Source organism: Falco peregrinus, chromosome 2 (assembly GCF_023634155.1).
Source record: "Falco peregrinus isolate bFalPer1 chromosome 2, bFalPer1.pri, whole genome shotgun sequence".
NCBI lineage: Eukaryota > Metazoa > Chordata > Aves > Falconiformes > Falconidae > Falco > Falco peregrinus.
Genome location: NC_073722.1, coordinates 76,325,367 through 76,346,197, shown reverse-complemented (window position 1 = coordinate 76,346,197; position 20,831 = coordinate 76,325,367). Strand labels below are relative to the sequence as shown.

General features: G+C 48.1%; 1 protein-coding gene across 2 annotated transcripts in view; it reads right to left on the bottom strand.

The window, feature by feature from the left end:
* Positions 1-271: 271 nt before the first annotated feature.
* MFHAS1 (multifunctional ROCO family signaling regulator 1) overlaps positions 272-20,831 on the bottom strand; it is a 36,759-nt gene continuing 16,199 nt past the window's right edge. Inside the window, exons 2-4 of one of the 2 annotated variants that reach the window (XR_008745866.1) lie at positions 5,888-6,014; positions 3,961-4,389; positions 272-2,463 (exon numbers count right to left, since the gene is read on the bottom strand). Coding sequence is in view for 1 of the 2 variants with exons in the window: in XM_027779870.2 (XP_027635671.2) it covers positions 4,386-4,389; positions 5,888-6,014 (131 nt within the window). In the remaining variant the exon portion in view is untranslated. Of the gene's footprint in view, positions 2,464-3,959; positions 4,390-5,887; positions 6,015-20,831 lie in introns of those variants that run through there. The other variant, XM_027779870.2, reaches the window with a different exon arrangement.

The window sequence follows — 20,831 nt, the reverse complement described above, 5'->3', positions numbered from 1 at the left end:
AGTAGGGAAAATGCTGTTTCCCAGAAATCATCTGTCTTACTGGATTGGGCAATGGTTCACAGATATTGGTGCAAACAAGGGGCTGCACACTCAGATTCACTCAATGCCAAATCTTGACCATTTTGTGAGTCATCTGCTAACTGCTCCTAAAAACTCTGGCTCCTGGATTTAGAAAACCCCAGATCTATGGTTAAGCGCAGCCCCTTCCAGAGGCAGGACCCAAGGAGGCACTGGAAGAGGAAAAACAAATCAAACAGCCAGGCCTCTCCTTGAGATCGAGATCACTTTTATTTTCAGTTGTTTTGGTGAGGATGTGTGGGCAAGTGTGGGTGTGGTGCGCGTACGTCTGGGCATGCATGTGTGTGTGCGCAGAGTCCTGCCCAGTGATGTAGATTATATGAATACCTGCAATTACAGTCCATGAACTGAGCCATGAAGTGCGTGATGGGTGCTACACTGAGGCCCACTTGCTAGCCTCTTCTTGTGCTTACTGCAGTGCAGCATCTCCACCTCCCCGCACTGCCATTCCAAGGACGCCAGCCCAAGATCCCATCCAAAGGGTGCAGGAGGAGCTGAGCTCCAGGATCTGGCTCTGCAGGAGTGAGCCGGTGGGTTTTCACCTCACTTAGTGAGCTCTTAAATACCATTTGCAGTTCCCTTTAACGCAACCATAAATGTCTCCTCACAGTGAGGAGCCCCTACTGCTCTGACAAACTTCAACTACCTCAGAGGTACAAAGGGAAGAGAACATGGACCCCATGTAAGCTCTGGTACTACAGCACAGCCAAGCGTGTCTTGGGTTCCTGGGAAAGCAGCACCCAAATACGCTACTGAGTTTCCACAGCCACCATGGAACTGTAGCATGGGGGATGCTGCAAGGGAAATGACCCGTGCTTCTGCAGCCCCCAGCCTCTTCCATCTGACTCGAGAGACCACAAGGCAGGTTAAATCCCAGTCTGGCCTCTATTACTGTTTAACTTTAAAGCTGAATTCCCCAAGCTCAGAGCAGAGACAATGCAGAAAGAACAGCATTGCCACAAAAGACTAGTCAAATGCATCCTGGCCTTGTGGCAGGCTGGAAACAATCTTACTTCTCTGAGCTTTCTGCCTTTGGCACAGTTAAAGCAGAGATGTCCCATCACCCAGGAGCCTCTGCAGTTGCCAGAGGCCTCCAAGTACCCCTGCAAGCCCCAGGATGAGCTAGCATCACCCATCGGTCTCCCTCTACCTCAACAGATTTGTGTGCTGCTTAGGGACGTGCAATTTGTCACGTTACACAGACCCAGCAGAAGGCAAAGCTGCTCTCCTGGGAGTTTCACTTGGACGGATGCAGGTTTGAATCCCAGGCTTTGCTTCAGAGCATAATACAAGGTATTCCAGGACATGTTCCAGCTGCTGAAAGTCCTGCAGTGCACAGCAACTTGCCAGCTCTGCTTCCAAACCTGTCTGCACCTGTTTCAGCAGGAAATCAACTGGTCAACAAGTAAGGGGTCTGCAAACCAATGAGCAAAACCAGCACAGTCCTCTTGTGTGAAGTAGGCATGTAGTACCAGGAGATTCTCCTCCTGTTCCAAAGGGGTTAAATGCACTGTCAGCTCCACAGGGAGACAACCGATGCCCCAGTCCTCTCTGCCCTCTTCATAACACACTTTCAAGTAAAGGTTGCAGGGTGCTCTGCAGAGGTCTTAGTCATTTCTAACAGTTCAGTAACTCTCCAAGCAGGGAAAAGAACAGGAATATAATACATGCTCTGAACTCAGTTACCTCTGCTCTTAGGGCACTGCCTTCAAGCCCTCTTTCCTTGTGGCTTGACTCATGAAAAATTACATATCCTTCAAAAATACAAGGCCCTCATCCCTGGGGCTCAGGGATATTAAATGGGGTCTAAGAGGCAGGAGCTCAGCAAAGGGACACTGTGTGCAGAGGATTCCAGGATGCATCCTTAAAAGAGAGCGACAGCAAAATCAAAAGGACTATCAGCCACTTGGCTTGGTTCTCCTGCACAGATCTCCCACCTGGCAGTTGCAAAGAGGAGATGTTTCTGAACTGCATAGAAAATTAAATGGCTTTTGCATATTAAAAAAATACAGATGAAAACACAGTTACACCAGTTACTAAACAGTGGGCGGATGAGTGACCACCATTTCATATTAAATAGACCCAACTACATTGATCTCCATACTGCCACACTCCCAGCATTACGGCTTCAGTGCACAGAGCAGACCGAGTGCCTGCAAAGGCCAGGTACGCGCTGAGGTGACATGCCCCAGCAGGAGGGCTGCGGTCCCAAGGAGCAGGCTGTAAGACATCTTCTCTGTCCTCTCACTCCTTCAATGCTCATGCATCCCAGACCAGATGGGTGCACTGGGAAACAGGCCTTAGGCTGGAAAAGGATTCCAGTTTGTGGTTTCTTTACAATGTAGTTTCCACGCAACGTCACAGCAACAAATTGCTAGTTTCTTCCTATGGAGAATGGAAAAAGAGAGAGGTGAGTAGCGGCAAAGAGAGAAGGCCGCCCAGCATGGGAGGTGACAGTAGGGAATGCTCTAACACAAGTTCTGACTGTATCAGGGCCCTTCATGACTCATGGGCAGCAAGACTCAGGACAAGGGAGTTTCCCAGCGCTACTCCTGACACCACTCAAAAATCTCACCGCCCTTTCACTCCTTCCAGCCACCATAGGCAATTTCTAGTCCCCAATTTATCTACAGCGATCCAGAAGCACAATCAACTAATGCTTCTCACTGACATATGAAAGGTTCAAATGCCCACTGCCAGAGATGACAGGTCAACACATGAAATCTGAGCCATGCTCTCTGCCCAGCTGGAATGATACCCTGAAGAAATGCGGAGCTGACTGAGCTGCCAGCTTTTATTTGGCAGCTCTCCCCCCCGTGAAGTGAGACACAGTGGCTTAATTTCTTCCACCTGGCCTCCACAATCTCCTGCTAGAGTGGATTCTGCCCTGCATTTCCCAGTGTCAAGTTCCTGCCAATGGGATATTTGCAGCCCTGTACACAAGGCTGGTATTTGAAGGCCCAGAAGCCAGGGGAACCGTCACCCATACAACAGCATCAGGTCCCAGTAGGATGCACATCACTGTCTTGCACTAGTTGCAGGCCTGGCCAGCCTGCATCCCGGTGGAGACAGCCTGCCGACCAGTATCACCCATCCCATGTCTGCCATCACAGCCAGAAGGGTTAAGAGAGTTACGTTAATTTAAGCATTCTAAGGCCCTCTCTCACAGACCTCCACCCTGGGATCCTGGCTCTGGAAATGCCAGTCTCCTATTTGATTTAAACAAAATCTAGTATTGCATGGAGCAGGACTCATACAGCCCAGTTATCAGGGCTCAGCTGCAGGGCACAAACTGACAGCAGCACCTTAGAAGTCCTCAAAACCACCTAGTCAGGACTGAAACCAGCACTGTGGTGCCAGTGCTCGACCTGCCCTTCCTGACATCTGGCCCAGGGAGAATGGCTACTCATGAAGCATGGCTGCCAGGGTGAGCCCAAGGGGATCAGGGCAGTTTGTACAACACATCCACACACTGTTCCACTAGATCTCTGCACGAGGATGAGTGGCTTTGCTAGGAGGAAGACCCAGATCTAGATTTCTACTGCTCTAGCGGCTGCAGTGCACGTAGAGTACTGCAATGGCAACTCCGCAGCATGCAGACATGGCAGACCATAGGGAAGAAATGGCCAGCGCTGGGGCCGCACTGACTGCCCTTCTCCCATCCCTGCGTGACTACAGCACATTCTTACCACTTCATGGCACAGGGCAATTGAACACACAAGGCAGGAAACATTTCCCAGCCTGCTCCTCCCACTCTGCCAGCCACTGCCCAAGCCTGCTGTGTGGGACACAGCAAACTGTTTTACAATGGAGCAATTTTAAAGGCTTCACAGCATCAACCCCCTCCCCAACAAAGCCTTGGCCAACTGCCACAAAACTCACTTGTCCAGGAACAAATCCAGGGAATCCCGCTACAGCTCATTTCAAGAGACTTTCCTCCAAGCAGGTCTGAATTAAATGGTACCAAGAACATTTTTACATTCATCATGAGATCCAAATGGGTTTTCAACAAGTGATCAATGGGTCCACAGAATCCTATCCCCAGTGCTTTCCCTCTGGCCAGTGCCCTGCCATCTGCAGCAATCATTTTGCTTCATGCCTTGTTGTCGTCCCCAACCTCCAGGTGACCGCATCCACTCCAGCCGTGAGGCCCCACCTGGGAGCTGCCCCCGCCCCACAGCGTTTCAGAGTCCATAGTCTCATCGATCCCTGTCAGCATGCAACTCCACAACTGGAGAGATGGGAGCACTGCAGAGCATCAGCCATGTTCTGCCCGGTGGAAAACCTTTGGCACCAGCACTGACGATTTATCTAGAAGAGGAAAGGATAAAGAAAAAGTCATGTCACATAAGCAGCAGGGTTCACAGTGCTTGTAATGAATGACCTAAGACACACAATTTTCTCTAGGTTTCTAAATAAGGAGGGTGGGGTCTTTTAAATGTAACACAGGCCTTTTTAAGAACCCAAGTTCCCTGCCAGCAGAGTGACTGTGAAACTGGGACTCAGCTGTCAGATGTTGTAGAAGGTATGCTGGAGGACATGAGGACAAGTGCACAGGCACATCTGGACAGTACAGTACAACAAAAATTGCAGCCTCAGGTTAGAAATGTACTGTGCCAAGTACACACAGAGGAGGACCAAATGAAGACAGTGGTGACCTGTGGCTCAGTATCAGGGCGGCTACCTTGTTTGCTGCCCCAGGTGGGCACTTCAATTTCACACACAGGTCAACAGCCACCCATCACCAAAGCTATTCTCCAGCAGGATGAGTGTATTTTGGGGTGGAAGGGCACTGAACAGGGAGAACAGCATCCAAACCTACTTTCAGATACTGAAGTGAAAGTAACAGGCATTCACACGCAGCACAGCAGAGGCAGCAGGCAATATATTTGGCCTGCTCCTCTAAGCTCCCTGCCAAATTCCCTTGCGCCGCTCCAAGGAGAGCAGACCACAGCTGCATTTCTGTTCTGCAAGAAAACCTATGCATCAAAAAGCCAAGGCTGTTCTTGTGAGTGTTGTCCCACATTTGTTCCCACCACAACAGAGCTATGTTCTCCAAGCACATCCCCACTCTGTGGAGTGAAGGACATATAGGCTACGGATACACAAGTGCAGGGTGCAGGGCTTCTGTCCAGAGGGACCTCACCAAGTTAGAGGATTGGGTCAACAATAGTGTTGTGAAATTCAACAAGGACAAGTGCATAGCCCTACACCTGGAACAGGACAACCCCATGCACCACCGTAGCCTGGGGCCCAGTTGGCTTGGGATCTGGTGGAGAACATGTTGAACACAAGCCAGCAGTGCATCTTCATGGCAATGAAAGCCAAGCTGCAATAAGGGAGACTCAGATGGGACAGAAGGAAAGAAGTTCTGTCCCAGGAGAACAGTGTAACTCTAGAGTTCAGAGAGGTGGTGGCACCTCCATCCTTGGCAGTCATCAACCCTCGCCTATACAAAGTCCCAAGCAACCTGACTCAGCTGTAAGGGTGGCTCTGCTTGGAGCAGGGGGTGAACAGAGACCTCCTGAGGTCCTGTGCTACCTAAACCTGCCCATGATTCTATTATCTCCTGATCTGTCCTGCCCACTATATGTCTTGCATCTGCCACAACACAGCTCAGGGAACACTTCAACCCTTTTTACTGTACCTCTTATCCTTAGAGTGGGCTGCCTATACCCACAAATAATTAGAACAGTATCCAGGCTGTGGGGCTGCTACCTTCCAGAAAAAATGCTTAGTCAGGGCATGTTTTACGTAGGCTTTCTGATGTCTACGGACAGGGGAATGGGGGTCTACTTTCAGGTCTCACTTGGAACAAGGGCTGATCACAGTAGGAGTTGGGGGGTAAACCAAGGCAACATTAACTCGCTCGCTGCCATTCTTGGGACAGATGATCTCCGTCAGTCCCTCTGGTCTCGGCTGACTCAGCAGTTCTCCTGTGAATAAAGGAAAACAATTAAAACATTGAAGCATTAGCAAGGCAGTTTTTGCAATTTTTTCTTTTAGCATGCCTTTCCACTCCCCGTCACCAAGTAAACATCCATGACCGATGCAAGTGAGCACTGTAAGAGGGCTTACTGGTCCTGCAACCCAAGCAGGTCTTATTCCTGTAACCATGGTGAACATCCTGGTGAATACAGCTTGAAGACGTGCTGCTCCACACAAATGTAACATCTGCCATCTTTCCTGTCCCTGCTTTGAATCACTGCACACAGACTTGAAGGCTCCTTAGGGACTCACAGCCTCTAGACGGAGCCTAATGAGCTGCAGGTTTTAGGAGCAGGTTTCTTAATTAGGCTTTGGAGGCAGATGGGATCCAGAAGTTTACCTTCAATCTTCATGAAAGAGAGGAAGCTGACCTGTAGCATCAGCAGGAAATTGGCAGACAGAGAAAGCTACAGATACAAGCCTTATTATTCACATCTGCATACTACAGCCATCCACACCCACAAAGCTACCCAAAAAGCAGCTGTCTTTCAGTTCAAGCAGAATGATGCTACAAGGACCCTGCCAAGACCACCACCTTTAGTATGAACCAGAAAGACGGTTTGAAAGAACTGCCACAGGTATGATATTTGCATCACTTCAGTGTTTCTCCTCTAAGAAATTCTAGGGGGGGCCCTCAAACCAACCAGGTAAGTGTGCTTGACCTTTCCTGAACATGTATGTCACCTCCTGTTCTTTCCCTGAGCAACCCTGACCATTGCAGCTGTCTAGCTGTTGCTCCAGTACTGCAATTTCTAAGCTGGAGCTGCCCAGGAGCTGCAGAAACCCAGCTGTTCTGTGATGGTTGGTCAACTGTGGGGTGCCTCTCCCAGCTGCCAGACGATATTTAGAAGCAGGCAGAAATACTGAAAGAGGATTCCCTAATGCCCCTCTCCCTGGGTGTACTTGCCACAGCCGCCATGGGGACCGCTGCAGTGTCCTGTCAGGGCTCTGGGCTACATTGCACTCTGCTGAGCATGCAGATCACAACTCCCAGCCGTTAGCTCTTCCCTAATGGAGGCAATACCAGCTCTGCACTGAGTCAGTAGCAGCGTGGGGCTCTCACACTGCATGGTATCCCTCTGCTAAATGAGTTACGTCAGCTCCACTGTTCAAATGCCAAGTTGGCAGCTCCCCGCTGCTGGCACCCTTGCAGCATGTAGTCCAGGGCAAGATGCAGGTCAGCACAGTGAGGGGGGAAAGCCAGGTGCCGAGATGTGCCCAGCTCTGAGGAACGCTTCCCCAGCAGCTTGCTCAGAGCAAGACAAGTTTCCTCCTGGCTCTGCTCCACACATGACTGGCTCCAGGAGGACAGATTCCCCAGCCATCAGCATGCCATCTCCTCAGCGTAGTCCAGCCACAGCTTAGACACCCAAGAGCACCAGAAGCACCTCTTGCTAACAGGCTGGCAGGCAGGCTCTGCTCTCAAAGGCAGTATGGGATGGCAGCATCCATGCCCAGCAGGGGCACAATTCTTCTGCTGAGCAAGCCCACATTGGTGCTGAACAGACCTACCTGAGGCAGAGGCACCAGGCCACAACTGGCTTGTGCCAGCTAGATCAGTGACTTCTTCTACAGAGGCAGGCTGCCTGTAAGGAGGCTGCTGTCACAGGTCCACACAAAATTCTCTGTACCCATCAATCAAGCAGCCACGGTGAGCTGTTCCCACTTCCACTAAAACACTCAAGACAGACACTCCTTGGACTCCCTTATTTGAAATACACTTGCAATAAATTCCTCTGCTGTTACAATAAAGAACATCAGAAAAATGTTTCCCTGTGCCTAGCTGCGATGGCCAGACACCCCAGGAAAACTGGAAAAGAAACCATGCTTTGCAGAACTACTGCCCAACCTGTGTAGCAATGGCACAACAGTCAATTCCACCATACCTGAAGCCTGCTACATGCCTCTTCCTTCCTCTCCTCCCCATGCTGTTTTCTCACTTTCATGAAAAAGCAGGTCTAAACCCCCTTGTTTTTTCCAAAGCAAGAACACATCATTTGGTATCATGAAAGCAGAGGTGAGGGCTTAGCAGGGAACATACACATATACACACAGTTCCTCTGCAAAAATACTCCACTCTCAGGGGCTCGTAATTCCAGTTTGCCCCCATGGTTCACAATTTGAATTCACATTCAATTTGAATATTTACCCTTGTCTCACACCCACACTCAAACCTGAAGTGGCAGAGCAGCTTTTAAGCCACACAGACATGTCTCCCAAAACAGAAGAATCGTGATGGTATTTGCAATTCAAAGTTGTATCTGCAAGGCAGCATCCTCAATTACGTGAGCTGTCACACACTGAAAGCAGCATAGCATCCCATCAAGCACGTATGCCACAGGGCTCCGTGTCACCATGATTCCCAGGTTTCAAACCCCAGGCTGACTTCCAAACTGTGGTATTGCTAAAATTACTGAAAACACTGGTTCTGAAAGATGAGTCATAAAATCAGTGCACCATTATGCGCTTTAACAACAGGGCTAATATCCATTAGATCTTAAACCAGAGGAGCACAGTAAGACTGGTCTGTCTGCCTGAGCCTTCATCCCCATTTCCATCTCTCCACTTCAGGAATCCTTAGATGGAGATTTCTAAAACAGAGGAGATTGCTGCAGGATAAAACAGATGCCTGATTTGCAGGCAAACCCCTTCCCACAGCTCTTCAGTCAAGGCTCCTTTTCTTTATGGCTTTACCCTCCCCTCAGGGCTGCCTCTGGGCTAAAGGTCACCTCACTCTGTCCCCAGCCCCATCCACACCTTCTCCAGCCCTATTCCCATGTCCTGCTGACATACAGGCTGCTCCTCAGAAGAAAGAATTTTCTCAGAGTTACTCAGTTACTGCATGAGATACATCACACACCAAGTGGCCAGAAGGTCACCTGGGCATCCTTCCTATTCCTCCCGCTCTCACCTAAGGGGTGTCCTGCTGCCTTCCCACCATAGCATCCTTGTCCCCTTGTCTTTGCAAACTGCTCATCTTTGCTGCACAAACTCATCACAGTACTAAACCAGGCGTAACTATCTAAACCATGCTTCACATGACTGCTAAATACAAGCCTGTGCAAATCTCACTGCAACACGCATTTTTCAGAGCTGTAACAAACTAGAATTGAGACACTGCTTGGACGCAACTCCCCCCCGCAGAATCTCATGTTTCTATTCAGAAATTATCCAAACTGCAAGAGATCAGAAATAAAAGTCTTCAAGGCTGCGGCAGGGTGGGAAAGAGATCAAATGAAGTATTGCACTGATACAAAACAAAAAAGCCAAGTGCCTGGCGTGCAGTGGTGTTTCCTTGGTTTAACTGTTAAGTTTAAATGTAGCTGGAGCTGCCCCTATCTGCAGTGCTTGTTCTGCCCCTACGTACAGACCAGCCAGTCTGTATTTTGATTGCACATTCCTTCATGAGCATGTCACAAATTTTCCTGGAAACCTCAGTTCTGCCTGCCCCCTCTGAAAGCTTGCCCTGCAATAGCACACACACAAACCACAAAGCTTAGTCTTGACGTGGCCTTGGTTTTGACGCTAACTTCCACCGAAGCCACTAAGGTTTTAACCAAAACTCCAACTACTTTGTCTTAAGGCTAAAGACTAACACAGTTTTTGAAGTACAATCCCATCTTCCACGAGACAAATGAGCATCACTAAGATAATTCAGCTGATTTAGACACATGAGCCCTATTGCAAAAGCACTTTAATGCTGGGTACCTGCTGACCAAGGCCTGATTTTTAGATGTGTCTAAGTCCCAGTGCAGCTGACAGCAGACAGGCGCCCACCAAGTCTGGTTAAAAGCACCTGCAAACAAGACAGAAGATGCTTCTTTGCTGCCTCTCCATTTACAATGGCACAAATGATGCAAAGAAGTTGCATCTGTCCCATGGCCACCATCCTGGCGTTTTGACACAGAAACGGGTCTCCACAACTGGGAAAAATGTGCTGTACAGCAAGCTAAGGCTGAGACACAAACAGAGACCCTGTCATGAAACTACCATGGTTGGTTTTGGCTGCAGCATTAAGCCGGTTTGTAAACTCCTCCAGGCAGATGGGATGAGCCAGTCATGCTGCCCCACACCATTTAAAAGAAACCTGCTACACACACAGTCAGTCACAGGTAAAGGTAGGAACAAACCTTCAGCAATGCCCAAAGCTCTACCAGAAAGGCCTGTTTCCTCTCAGTCCTAGCCACCTCACCCAAAGCAAGTATTTCTATGTCAGCAAGATCGTCTTCACTGCCACTGTTTTATCCCAGAACAGACACAGGCATGACCAGCTCTGAGCCACTTGTGCTGGGTTCCTGGGCCAGGCCAACACCTGCAGCCTGTGAGGATAACTGCATGTGCCAGATTGAGCTCAACCATGTATCGACACTCAGTGCACAAGGAAGACATTTCTACTGCCATACATGCCCAGGAACACAGAAAAAGCACCAGTGTACACTTTTTGGTCAGGTACAGTTATTCATGTTATTTCTTCGCATTGATTTGGGGAGGGATGCCTCCCTTGGAACCCATGCCAGTGATCAGACCCAGGCATGCTGCAAAGCACACTTCACTGGCCTTTAGGAAATACCCATGAAATGCCAGATACTCATGACAAATCAGAGAGCTAGGAGGGAGGCTGACAGCAAGAAAAGCAAGTACTTGCTGGAGTGTTCGATTACTCCACTCTGGCAGCCAGACAAGGCCAGCTGTAAGCCTACCTGGCTGCCTAACAGAGAGAAGGGGTTTGCATGCAAGGAGGAAAATCCCACCCGGACCATTTGCCTTCACACAGTTCCCACTGCCACAGCGGTGCTAAGCGGCACAAGGTTCCCTGTGCATGTGTCAACAATAAGCAGCAAGGGCACAGGGGTGAGAGACTCTGCTCCAGCCTGCCATGCCATCTCCTTTCTCTCAGAGCTCCCAAGAGAACACATTTGCAAAGTTCCAGCCTGATGGTGTTTCGCACTTTCATGCTGTCATTCCTGCTGTCAGGGTCTGGGTTCCATTGGCACAACCAGCCAGCAGTGGATGAGCAGGACCCTGGCCCTGGCTCTGGTGCTGCTTCTCTCTCTTCAGTCTGCTTGGGACCTTGAAGATACATCACCCATGCTTCATGACAGGGGCACCAGACAGCCAAAACCAAGCTGCATCTACATCCTGCCCAGCCTCAGCACTGACCCACTCACTCCACCCCATTCCCCAGAGCTGCTGTTTTTCCCAGCCCCACTGCTCATTTGCTCTCCTAACCCAAACCCATTCTCACTCTTCCTGCTTGCTTGAAGGTCTTCAGACACCAACCACTGCAAGTGGCGTTGGCAGGAGATACAGTTCACATCTCAGCCTCAACTGCTTCTCTGTCAAGCCTCCCTTGACCAATCCTTGCTTGCTGAGATCTCTCAGCACAGCACCTAGCAGTCATGCCTTCAGAAAATTAGAGAATAAAACACTTCAGCACTGCCTGCATACCAAAAGCACATGTCCCATTCTCGGTTTCCAACAGTAGTCACAAAGCAGAGCTCACAAGAGAGCCTCAGGTCCCAGAACACCCCTCTGCTTCACATGCAGTCCTACCCCCTTTCACCCATACAACTGCAAAGAGATTGGGGTTGGAGAAGCTACAGCTTCTCTGCCTGGCTGTTAGCTGTTTTGAGATTCAACAGCTGGAGTACTTACACAATTAGATCAAACCCATCACAGAGGCAGGATGAGTTGAACAGCCACATGCAGAGATTTCCCCCTCTGCTGTAAGCACAGGCAACACTCTCATACACTGGGACTTTGCAGCCAGCTCTACAGTAGACGAGAAATCTGACAGGAGGCAGAAAGAGGGGGAAGGAGATGGTGTCTCACACCAAGCCTGCTCCTACTCCATGCCATTTAAATCTTGTCTTCACCACTCCCTGCTTGGATGAAATGAATTAGTTGCTTCCTGCAAATGTTGCTGTGTATGATGCACAAGCTTATTCTCAAGCACTGCACACAGAAAATACTGCTCTGTATCGGTATGAATTTTTAATATGCTCCTCACAGCACTGCCTGCATGTCACGCACAAAAATATTACCCAGAAAGTTACAACTCTGCACTTCCTTTGATTTATTTCTGAAGTCCTGAGTGACCTTATCTACCTGGCCTGCTTGAGGTGATGTGTGGGATAGAGACCTTCAAGTTCGAACTTAATTTTTTCTCACTGGAGGCTATTCTGGCTGCAAACAACAAAATTAAAGAAGCTGAAAGCAGAGACATTACAAAAGGGAGCAGACCAGGGTGAAATCCACATTATGAACGGAAGTTTCATGAGCCTCACATTGCAGTCCCGATTAAAGAAGCTTAAAACTAGCAAAAAACCCCAACAAAAATCCCGGCCTGTAAGAGGGCCCCAGTGGGAGAGATCTCTGTGGAAAAAAGCAACAGAGAAGAAAAATCTGTTACTAAGCACCAATCACAACAGCAAGCTTGTCAGCAGAGCCACGCATCAGGTACAGCACATGCTCAGGAACACATCTGCCTGAGATAGTTAAAAAGATATAGTTAAAAAGAGAAAAGGAAGGCTTGAAAACAAAAAGCAAAGATTGCTCTGGAAAGGTGGAATGGGAAAGGTGGTCAGTTGCAAGGCAAAGGACCATCCTGCAAAGGTGAGTCCCCAAGACCAGAAGCTGAGAGCACAGAAAAAAGGATGTGGAGAGCAATGGAAAACGTTTTTTTTGTGAAATATGCAAAAGGAACAGACAGCAATTTGCCATTTCTCCTTTGAAAGGTTCAAGACTAAAAATGTCAGCAGTGACACCTTCCTTGAACACAGAGTAGTCTTTTGTGGGTGCTCAGCTCTGCTCCGGAGCATCGCAAGTGCCAGAGGGGCTGGCTCAGCCTTGGGGCTGCTGGCTGACCCAAGCACCACAGAGCTTTCCAGCTTCTGCATTCACAGCACCAGCTGCCTCTTGAACCAGCACCTCATCTCTAGCCTCACAGCTCTTGCTGTGGACATGTGTATGGCTCACCCTGAGTATTTCCCCCAGCTGGCTGCACAGGAGAATGTTTTTCCAAGGCTCTTAATTCATGCCACATGACAGAAACATGAAACGACCTCCGTGATAGATCTCTGGAAACAGGCAGGAGTGCTTTGCAGCTTGGAGCTGATAGGTCTGGGTCAAGCTTCAGGACCTAAAGCTGCAGACCCCTGGGCCAGGAACGCCAGACCCTCTGCAGAAGCTGTGCTCTGCTGAGCTCAAGCCCCAGCAGCTTCCCCCACGCAGCTGGTATCACCCTGCACATTACTTCTTGCCCAAGGAGCTACCAAGCTCCTCACCCTGGCAGGAAGCCAGGGGACATCCCAAAGGGTAAGGTGGTCTGCAAGGCCTGCCCAGGAGACACAGGGAGACACATACTGGCAACCACTGTCTCTAAATTTAGCCACTCGGGGAAGGGGAGACGTCACACAAACACCAGCTAGAGACTGGAAGGCTTAAGGGGGTTAAATACCCTCCTCCTTCCCCAGTCGACAGAGTCAGCTAGCTTATAACCCCTCACTGCCACAGCAGAAGAGGACATTGACACACCTCAGTGGTTACAAAAGCTCTGGGGAGGCCTTTGGCACTGGACGGAGCATACCTCTGGGTGGACAACTTGAGTGGAAAGCATGCTGGATGCTCAACTCGGCAGCTACAGGAGGGTAATTATTCAAAACGCCAATTTACATCTCACCCACTAATTTCCCCAACATGAGTTATTTGAGATCATCCCTTACCAGTGTGGCAGTCCAAGGTTTCCAAAACATTAGTTATCTTTTTCTCGGGCACACAGATGCTAACTATGGTTAGAACTGGAATTCAATTAAAAGCAAAACAAAAAACCCCACATGTTCCCCAAACCACATGATTTGGTACTTCCTATCTCCACACCCATAAACCAGGACGGAAAGAGTAGGAACTCATCAAAACAGCTCCATCAAAATAACGCCAGCAGTAGTCATGAAGGTTTGAACCCTTCTGTTTCCTTCTCACAGTATGAAATAAACAGCTCAGAGAAATAAAGGAGGGTTGATATCTAATATATTCCTAAGCCAGTGCAGGTAACTGGTCTACCATCAGTGCGGCTACATGATACATGCAACATCTCTCTCCTATTTCTGCAACTCATGAAATACTGAGCACAGAGAGACTTTATGCCAGGTAACACTGACGTGGCAGCAAGAGACTCGGCATGAGGAGAGAAGGCTGTGACTTTTGACACCATTGCCCCCTCCAAAAAGATGAGGTGGGTGTGTGAACATGATGCCATTTCTCCACTCTGTCCTGTCAAACTCAATCTATTTCAAATAGTATTTCAGCATGAGTAGCCTCCCTTGTCCAGCTTCATCTCTGCCTGTCCTGTTGGGCAGTCCATCCTTCTCCTTGTGCAATGGGGAAGGTGGGAGCAAGCCACCTCTGCATGTGACTGACCAGAGCAGACACTGGAGAAAGGAAGCGACCAAAGGGTACAAATAAACAGCACAGCATAAAGGCTTAGGAAAATGAGGGGGCACTGGGGAAAAGCTGAAATAGGAAACAAAGCATCCTCCAAATTGATGAGTATTTTGCTGCCCTTCTAATATCTAAAAAGCTCCTTGAATTGGCAGGTTGCAACACAGCAATTTCAGACGACTGCAATATAAAGCCATGAAGAATTGATTTGCTTCATTAACATTTTAGAACCTTATTAGCTGGAACAAAATTGACTGTCAAGGCATTTTAAGGCAGAGTCATGGTGTAATGAGCTCAGTGCGAATTATCCTCGTCCCAGAATAGAAACAGGGCTGTCACTGAGTAACCAAGCCCAGAATCTACCTTTTGGTTATTTTTAATTCCACCCCTTCAGACCTATCTGTCATGAGCACTTTTGCATTCTGCCAAGGCAAGGAAGGCACCACCAGCTGGAGAGAAAGCTGCAGCCAGCCCCAACCTGTCTGTCCTCACCCAGTAACAGCAAGGCACGACTGCATGCAGAGCATCCACCAGAACGCTAGACACCACCAGCCGCAGCCAGTCCAAATGATAACATTCCCACCAGCTGTGAGCCCACCTTTCCAATCAGTAGTTCCAAAGCTATTACAGGCCCATCACAGAGGAGATGCTGAGCCTTCTAACTGGCTCCATTACTGCTGCAGGTCCCACTAAAGGAAAAAAAAAGGAGTCTAAAGGAGTTCCCAAAGCCATTGCTATGATATAATAAAGTTAACAGGCAGGGTTCACTGAAGTCTGCAGGGAGCTATCAGGACTGATTAGCATCCTGCTAGTTCTGTCTCTCTGTGTTTGGGTCGCAACACGTTAATAGCTGGCCATGTGAAAAGCCAACCCTCTGGAGTGGGGCTTACAAGACTCAGTCCCATGGACTTCCAGCCTTATGCAACTGATGAGGCAGGGCCAAGTCTCAGCCTGTCCTTCTGCTAAATTTAGAGAATTAGGCAAGCCTGCAAGACATTTTTCCTCACAATAGTTTGGCTACAGTACTGCACCCAGAACTGGATGATTGTTTTTCTGCCTGCTCCAATGAAAAAACGAGGAAGCCTCAATGTGGGTACTGCAAGGTGCACTTGAAGAAAACCAAAGAAAGCAGCTGAGCACCTGACACAGGCTGCAGAACTCCCTCCCGCAGCAGGCTGTAAATTCAAGAAGCTCACAAGGGTTCACAAAGAGACCAGCAAGGTGCCTTTAAGCATTACTAAAGAGACGAATCCCTGTGCTGAAGATAGACAAAGGCTGGGAGAGCACTTGGAATGAGATTTTTTCCCCATTTGGCTTGCTCCTTCCCCATAAGACACCCATGCATGCCATGGCTGAAGGTAGGCTGTGCAGCCCCTCTTCTGGAAGTTCAGCAAAGTCCAGCTGGGGAGTAAAAGACCTGCCGTTTCCCTTGTAGTAGCCTTTTACATTCTGCCACAACCCTCTTTTTTCTTTTTTTCAATTTACCTGCCTTTTGCCAGCCAAGAAAAAGTATAAATCAAAACACACACACAAGACATGCATGTACATGTGCTGCCCAACAGTTTTCCCTGAGATTAAATAAACTCCTTCCTGGGTAAAAGTAACTTGCCTCCATGAGTTGCTGTTGCCTGAGGGCCATTCCAAGGCTTCAGTGTGTTCTGCAAACTGAGTCGGAGGGAGCTGTATTTTCAAACCTGCATGGTAAGTACTCTCTTCCAGCTCATTTAAGGTGAGATGCATGTGCAATACTCCTCTGTAAACAGATTTTGGTCACTCTAAACCCCTTGCTGTTCAGCAGGACAACCACAGAACCCACTTAAGGAAAGGAACAAATTTTTTTTTTCCCTTCATCACTTACTGATCTAAGGAGCAAAGTCTAAACACTCTAAGTCCCACTCAGGCTCAAATGTTAAATCAAGTAAATGTTTTACCTCTTAATTGAACCAACCTGAACTCATTCCTGTTTTAATGTATTAACGTGACCTTGTATTGAAGCCACTTTACTGTGGAATTCAGTCTATGCATCTACATCACAGAATTTATTCTAGGCTCACACTTAATTGGAGAAAAATGCTTCCTTGGTGCTTATCCTACAAAGCTACCTTCTTCCTGCTAGTTAATAACTAACACCACACTACATGCTGACGACAGGTATAGCTTTAGCTGAGTAGGAACCTGAAGGATCACAGAAGTTTCCTTATCTACAAGGGCATCAGATCTAACTTGCTTCTCTGCATGTATTTTTTTCCTTTACACTTAAGTTTCATGAGTACATCCTTAGGTCAAGTGTTTGTTCCTTGACAGACATGAGTGTGATGTAGATTTGCATGAAGCTATATGATTGAAATCAGAGGAGCAGAGCACCAGGACCAGTGGCTACCTCTCCTCTTGGTCTCATGACTAAGGCTGGTGTTCTCTATAAAAGCATTGCTGGTGCACATGGCAGTGCCCAAGCAGCACTCCACAGGGCTCAGAGCATTAGTTTCCTTATGCCAGCAGAGGTGGAGAACTGATTCTGTCTCAAATCTTCTCCATTTGTTGGTTTACTTTTGTACTTTTGTAATTACCAAAATTGCTGTCTTTGAAGTCTGAGTGAGCTGCTGGCTTAGCACTGTTCAATGGTCAAGAACAAAGCTCTGTCTGTCCTTTTACTATTAAGAGCTTTCACTTGTCCCCTTTTCCAGAGAGGATGAGAATGAATCTTTCAAATCTTTTTTTTTTTTTTTTTTTTTGGTGGTGATTCCTCATCATTTCCAATCATTTAACCATTCTTCTTTGAACCCTCTCATTCCCTAATACCCAAACAGGTGACAAATAACAGCTGTAAATCAAGGCAATATCTAGCTTTTGCTTACGAACACCTTTTCGCCAAGGGAAAGTGATTTTTTTATGGACTTAACATTATTGATTGTTTTACTACTGCTGCTGAAACAAATCCTTAATACTTTTTGTTCTGCCACTGGAACGCCTTCCAACGGTAAGTCATGCGAGTTCATAAACAATAGCTTTGCTACTTAACTCCTGCAGAGTTCATTGCCTGCTAAATGCCATCTGGTCTGGGATTCTCAGTGCCCAAAAATAAACTGCAGCATCAGTCTTTGCCGTTTAAAAATTGCTTCTATGGCAGTTATGTTTGCTACGGAAACAGGCAGGAGTGCTGGGGGCTGTAAAGAACTCATCATCCTCCCGGGGAGGCAGCACCATTGCCAGGAGAACATTTCACATCGCAGTCTCCTCTGCACCTTTCCAGGAGCTGCCTGCTCCACCATGGGACTCCGGGACAAAGCTCAGCTCCTTCCTGGTCCCCTATATGTGCTGCAAACCTGTCTTTCTTTCAGATTTTCTACAGGCAGCTTTCCAACAGGTGGATAACTGAGGTTAACTCACCAGTGTCATTATAACACAGCTGTGGCCCCCCCTCCTTCAGACGTTTCTCTAGCCAACCTGAACTGCAAGCTAGCTGGCTCTCCTCTGGATGTGCCCAGCACCGATCCCCTCAGAGGGATCTGCCTCAGGAAGAAATAACCTTAAAACTTCCCAGACATTTACTTGTACTTATCAAAGAGGAGAGACTCAAGGAGATCTTAAGCATATGGTCAAGATACCTCAAGAGTGAGGAGGACTGCAAAACAGGAACCAGCAGGACGCTCACTCTCAAACTCCATTCGCACTGAGTTCAGGCTCCAGCCAGGCTTGCTCTGAGGGGAGCTGAAGCTGATGTAGCAGCTCATGAGATGGCTTCTGCCCGAAAAACTGGCAGGACACTGGCATACTGGAGAAGACTGCACATTTCCGAGCTACTCAGAGATCACATGTTATTTTATACAATGCACTTTCCACAAGACAATGGCAGAGCAACAGCCAAAGAAATAAGATCAATTACAAGAAACTCACACAAAAGGCCATTACAAGAGAAGCAAAGAGCATCCCCTACTCATTGCACATCATCCAGGATCCCAGTTTGTTCTGAGATGCAAGAGGCACTGGAGGACCACTAGTGTTTCGGACATACAAAGTTTAAAGGGGCAGCATGAGCCAGACCGGACTAGAAAAAGCCTTTCTTCCCTTCATCACCACTAAAACTTTGCTCTGTGAGGGAAAAATTCAGAGAAAGCACAGACCTACTGACTGCTTCTATCTGCACATGTAAGGATTTTGTATGCTTGATGCTAGTGGAAATGTGTCCCACAGCTTTGGACTTCACCAGCAGCCACCTGGAAGCCAGAGGCACCTGTGTCCCACATATGTGTCTCCCTAATAGCGTTCCCTCCCACCTCCCTCAGCCTCCTGCATTTTCCTTAAACACACAAGCCAAGAGAACAGTCCTCCAAGCAAGGCAAAGCTTTATTAAAAATGACTTCTGATTAAAAAGGAGTTTAAAATCCTTTTGTAATGATGACCGGATTATCCACATCACGCTGCACTATGCAACTGGGGATAAAGCAGCACAGAGCAAGCAGCAACAACGTCATCTCCAACAGAGCCACAACTTTGTGGGCAGCTCCCAGCTCAAACAGTCACCTGCAAGGCTTAGGTGGGCCTGGGCACACCTGGTATATCCCACAGAAGCAGAATAATGTGCAAGACTTATATGACACAGCAGCTGCAGAGGCTGATTTGCAACATGGCTTTCAACCAGAGGTGCTGTCTCAGGGGAACACTGCCATTAAATACTTCAGGAAATGCAGGTAAGGGTGACAAGCCTCTGACCTGGAGCCTGGCCACGGGTCTGCCATAAAACACAGCAACTTGTCACGCCTTATTGGCAACAAACTAAAGGCTGGGCAAGAACTGCACTCAAGCTGCCCGATCTCCCTACAAGGACCACGTTGCCAGCACCCACCCTGCCAGCATCCACCCTGGTACCCCGGGGGATGAGCAGCCATGCACTAAGCGAACAGCCACGCTGCTCAGCTTCCCCTGGCTGAAGACACTCAGCCACACTTGCAACTGCCAGCTTTTAACATGAAGCACATTTTTAGCACCTGCAAAGTGTGTGGCAGAAATCCAAGTCACAGATTCAGTCAGCCTACTGCACTCCCCAAACCCACCCATCAAGCACCTCCTCTCCTCTCACCCTCTTCTGGGTTGGTTTTTTTGTTGTGGGCTGGTGTTTGTTTTTTTTAAAAAACTCCGATCCCCGTGTGAATCACCAACTTGAGCATGGTCTTGCCTTGTTTGGCAACATCATCTTAACACAGTGCTTAGCTTCACTGCAGGCACTCAAAGATGTGTATGTGTGTATTTACGTAACATGCTAGGCTCTCTTTTGGTGCAGAAGAAAGATATGATTTATTTCAAAGAAGGACACGGAACAAGTTAAAAACAATAGGCAGCTTCAAAAGCTTTGTGGTAGCTTTCCGTTACAAAAGAAAGAAAAAGCTACTTCCCCCCCCCAAGTCCCAATGGAGGGTTCTCAAACTTCCCTTTCATCCAAAAAAGTCTTTACTTTGGCTGAGCCTTTGAGGCACAAATACATTGCTTGGGAAAAGACACACGCAAGACTCAACTCTTAAATCATTTCAGCATCTCATCCTAGGAAGGCTCCAAGCTGACCACAGCAGCCACTCGCTGAATTATTTGTCCATGCAAGCACTGGTTAAGATCTTGCCAAAATCCAGTAATGATCCCCTCAGAGTCCGATGGGCTCCCTCTGGGCATACGCACGCTCCTCTGGGAAATGACAAACTTCTCTCCTTACTAAAGCTGGCATGAAAACATCACCAATGGTAGGTCACAAGCTTCTTCACCAGCATGAGCAAGACTCCTTGCCCCAAACCCCTGACAGTACAGGTTCAGGTACACAGACCTGACTGGACCTGTTAGTGAGGAGAAAGCATACAGGAGCTTCATTCCCTACATAGTCTCTGGCCCCATCAGAACTGAGCAAAAGCACCTAGAGATGACCAAAATTCCAAAGCAAGACTCACATTGCCTCCATTTTCAGCCACTGAATGTTTCTGCACAACTGTCCACCAGAAGCTTAAAAAAAAAATAGTAAGCAATAAATTCTTGCTCAGCAGACCTCAGGGATATGGCAGTCAGCAAGCAATGCCACGTCTTTGCAATGTCCCAGTTATCTGTCTTCACTCCCATCTCAATGGGAAAGCAGGCGTGGGATGTTCGGAAACAAGTCAGAAGGCAGCGGAAGCAGAGCAGTCAGCTATATTAAAATATGAGCTAAAGTTCCACAGAGCTAGTTTTAACAAAGGAGCTAGCTTAAAACAAACAAACAAACACACACAGTAAAAAGGTTTGAAAGCTCAAATTATATATTCCTCACACCAAGAGCTCAAGGTGCCTCTGCAGGGCATGATTCCAGCAAT